The following is a 1,480-nucleotide window of genomic DNA, read 5'->3' as shown; positions in this document are numbered from 1 at the left end:
ATGATAAGGGTCATTTTCTATAAAAAAATTTAGACCGATTCAAAATTTGATTCACCATCTTTTCGATCAAATTAATTTGTCTAGCCTAATTTTGATAAAAATAACACGATTTAATCGATTATATATACTAAATTTTAATTACTAAAAAATATTTTAAACGTCTTTATCTGAGTGGCTCCCTTTAAAATTACCTTGATAAAAGTTATTATTATTTTAGTAGAATATTTTTTTACGATAATTAATTCTTAAAAGAATATTTATTATGAGGATGAAATGTATTATAAGAATACTTTTAGCCAATATATAATTAAGAACTCTATTTTGGTTTTTATCTTTAATATAAAGAAGAGATGGCATACTTAATTAATTAATTCATCATTTTTGTTCATACTCGCTACAAACTAATCCATAATATAATGCATATTTAAATGAAGGGATAAGAAAACATGTGCTTTAATATATTTGCCTCATAATACTTCTTGGGTAAATGCATGCATTTGGTAATTTCTGTGTTTCACATACTTTATTCTTTTTCATCTCATATTTTCCCCATTTTTTTTTTGTATATCATAAATACCTTTTGGATCTAGAACTCTAATACCATGTCATGATACCACTCATTCCAAAAATTTCAGCTGATAGGAAAAGGTAACACTAATAGTTATATCTCTAATATTCTCTAAACTTCTATTGTACACATTGTACAAATATTCTATTGGCTCCTCATACTTTCCTATATATATATATATAAGGCCATAGCTAGCCATGCTTCTTCAACAATAGAAGTAATCAATACAGAACATATCTTACTAATAGTAGAAGCAAGACTAAGCACAAAAACTAGTACAATTACAATTACACTTTTACTATATCTTGTAGTAAGAAAAAATAATGTAAAATAATCAATGAATTGGGTCTACTATGCCATCAATTATATCCTTTTTAGGGTTGAACAGGGAATTAGATTTTTGATCTTGTGTTGGCCCTAATTAGAATAGTCGTCTTTTTCTCTCTCTCTCTGCTTGGAATTTTTTCTTTTTAAGAATAGAAAAGAATAATGTGTGATTATATATATAGGTATAGTTAGTTTCTCCAAACCCAAAAGAAAAGAAGAGAAGAAAAAAAGTACTTGACTTACTTACACAAAGCGCCAATGGCGATGTTGGATGTTGACTTTAAGCTCAGCCTCTCTCTTCCCGGTACTCAAACCGGTGGCACCAAACGCTGCCGCCGCTTTCCGGAGGAGGACACCGTTGATCTTCTTCATCCCAACGAAGAATACAATTTTTCACCAGCATCCAAGTAAGCTTGTTTTAAGTTAGGATAATGTGATAAGAGCTGCATGCGATGAAAAAATATAATTATTGCTAGAGATATAATTATTTATGTTATTTTTTTATCAGTTTAAATTAAAAAAAATGATATTATGGCATAGTATGAACAATCTTTAGTAATTCCTAAAAAAAATAGGTAAATAAAA

General features: G+C 28.3%; 1 protein-coding gene across 3 annotated transcripts in view; it reads left to right on the top strand.

Annotated features, from left to right (window-relative positions):
* The window catches only part of LOC107612194 (auxin-responsive protein IAA1-like), a 4,273-nt gene continuing 3,866 nt past the window's right edge, over positions 1,074-1,480 (top strand). For 2 of the 3 annotated variants that reach the window (XR_002351713.1, XM_016314004.2), the window contains exon 1: positions 1,075-1,272. Coding sequence is in view for 1 of the 3 variants with exons in the window: in XM_016314004.2 (XP_016169490.1) it covers positions 1,154-1,272 (119 nt within the window). In the remaining 2 variants the exon portion in view is untranslated. Of the gene's footprint in view, positions 1,273-1,480 lie in introns of all 3 variants that reach the window. The other variant, XR_002351714.1, reaches the window with a different exon arrangement.

Source organism: Arachis ipaensis, chromosome B08 (genome assembly GCF_000816755.2).
Source record: "Arachis ipaensis cultivar K30076 chromosome B08, Araip1.1, whole genome shotgun sequence".
Taxonomy (NCBI): domain Eukaryota; kingdom Viridiplantae; phylum Streptophyta; class Magnoliopsida; order Fabales; family Fabaceae; genus Arachis; species Arachis ipaensis.
The sequence above is the reverse complement of the archived record's forward strand: the minus strand, read 5'-3'. Positions and strand labels throughout refer to the sequence as shown.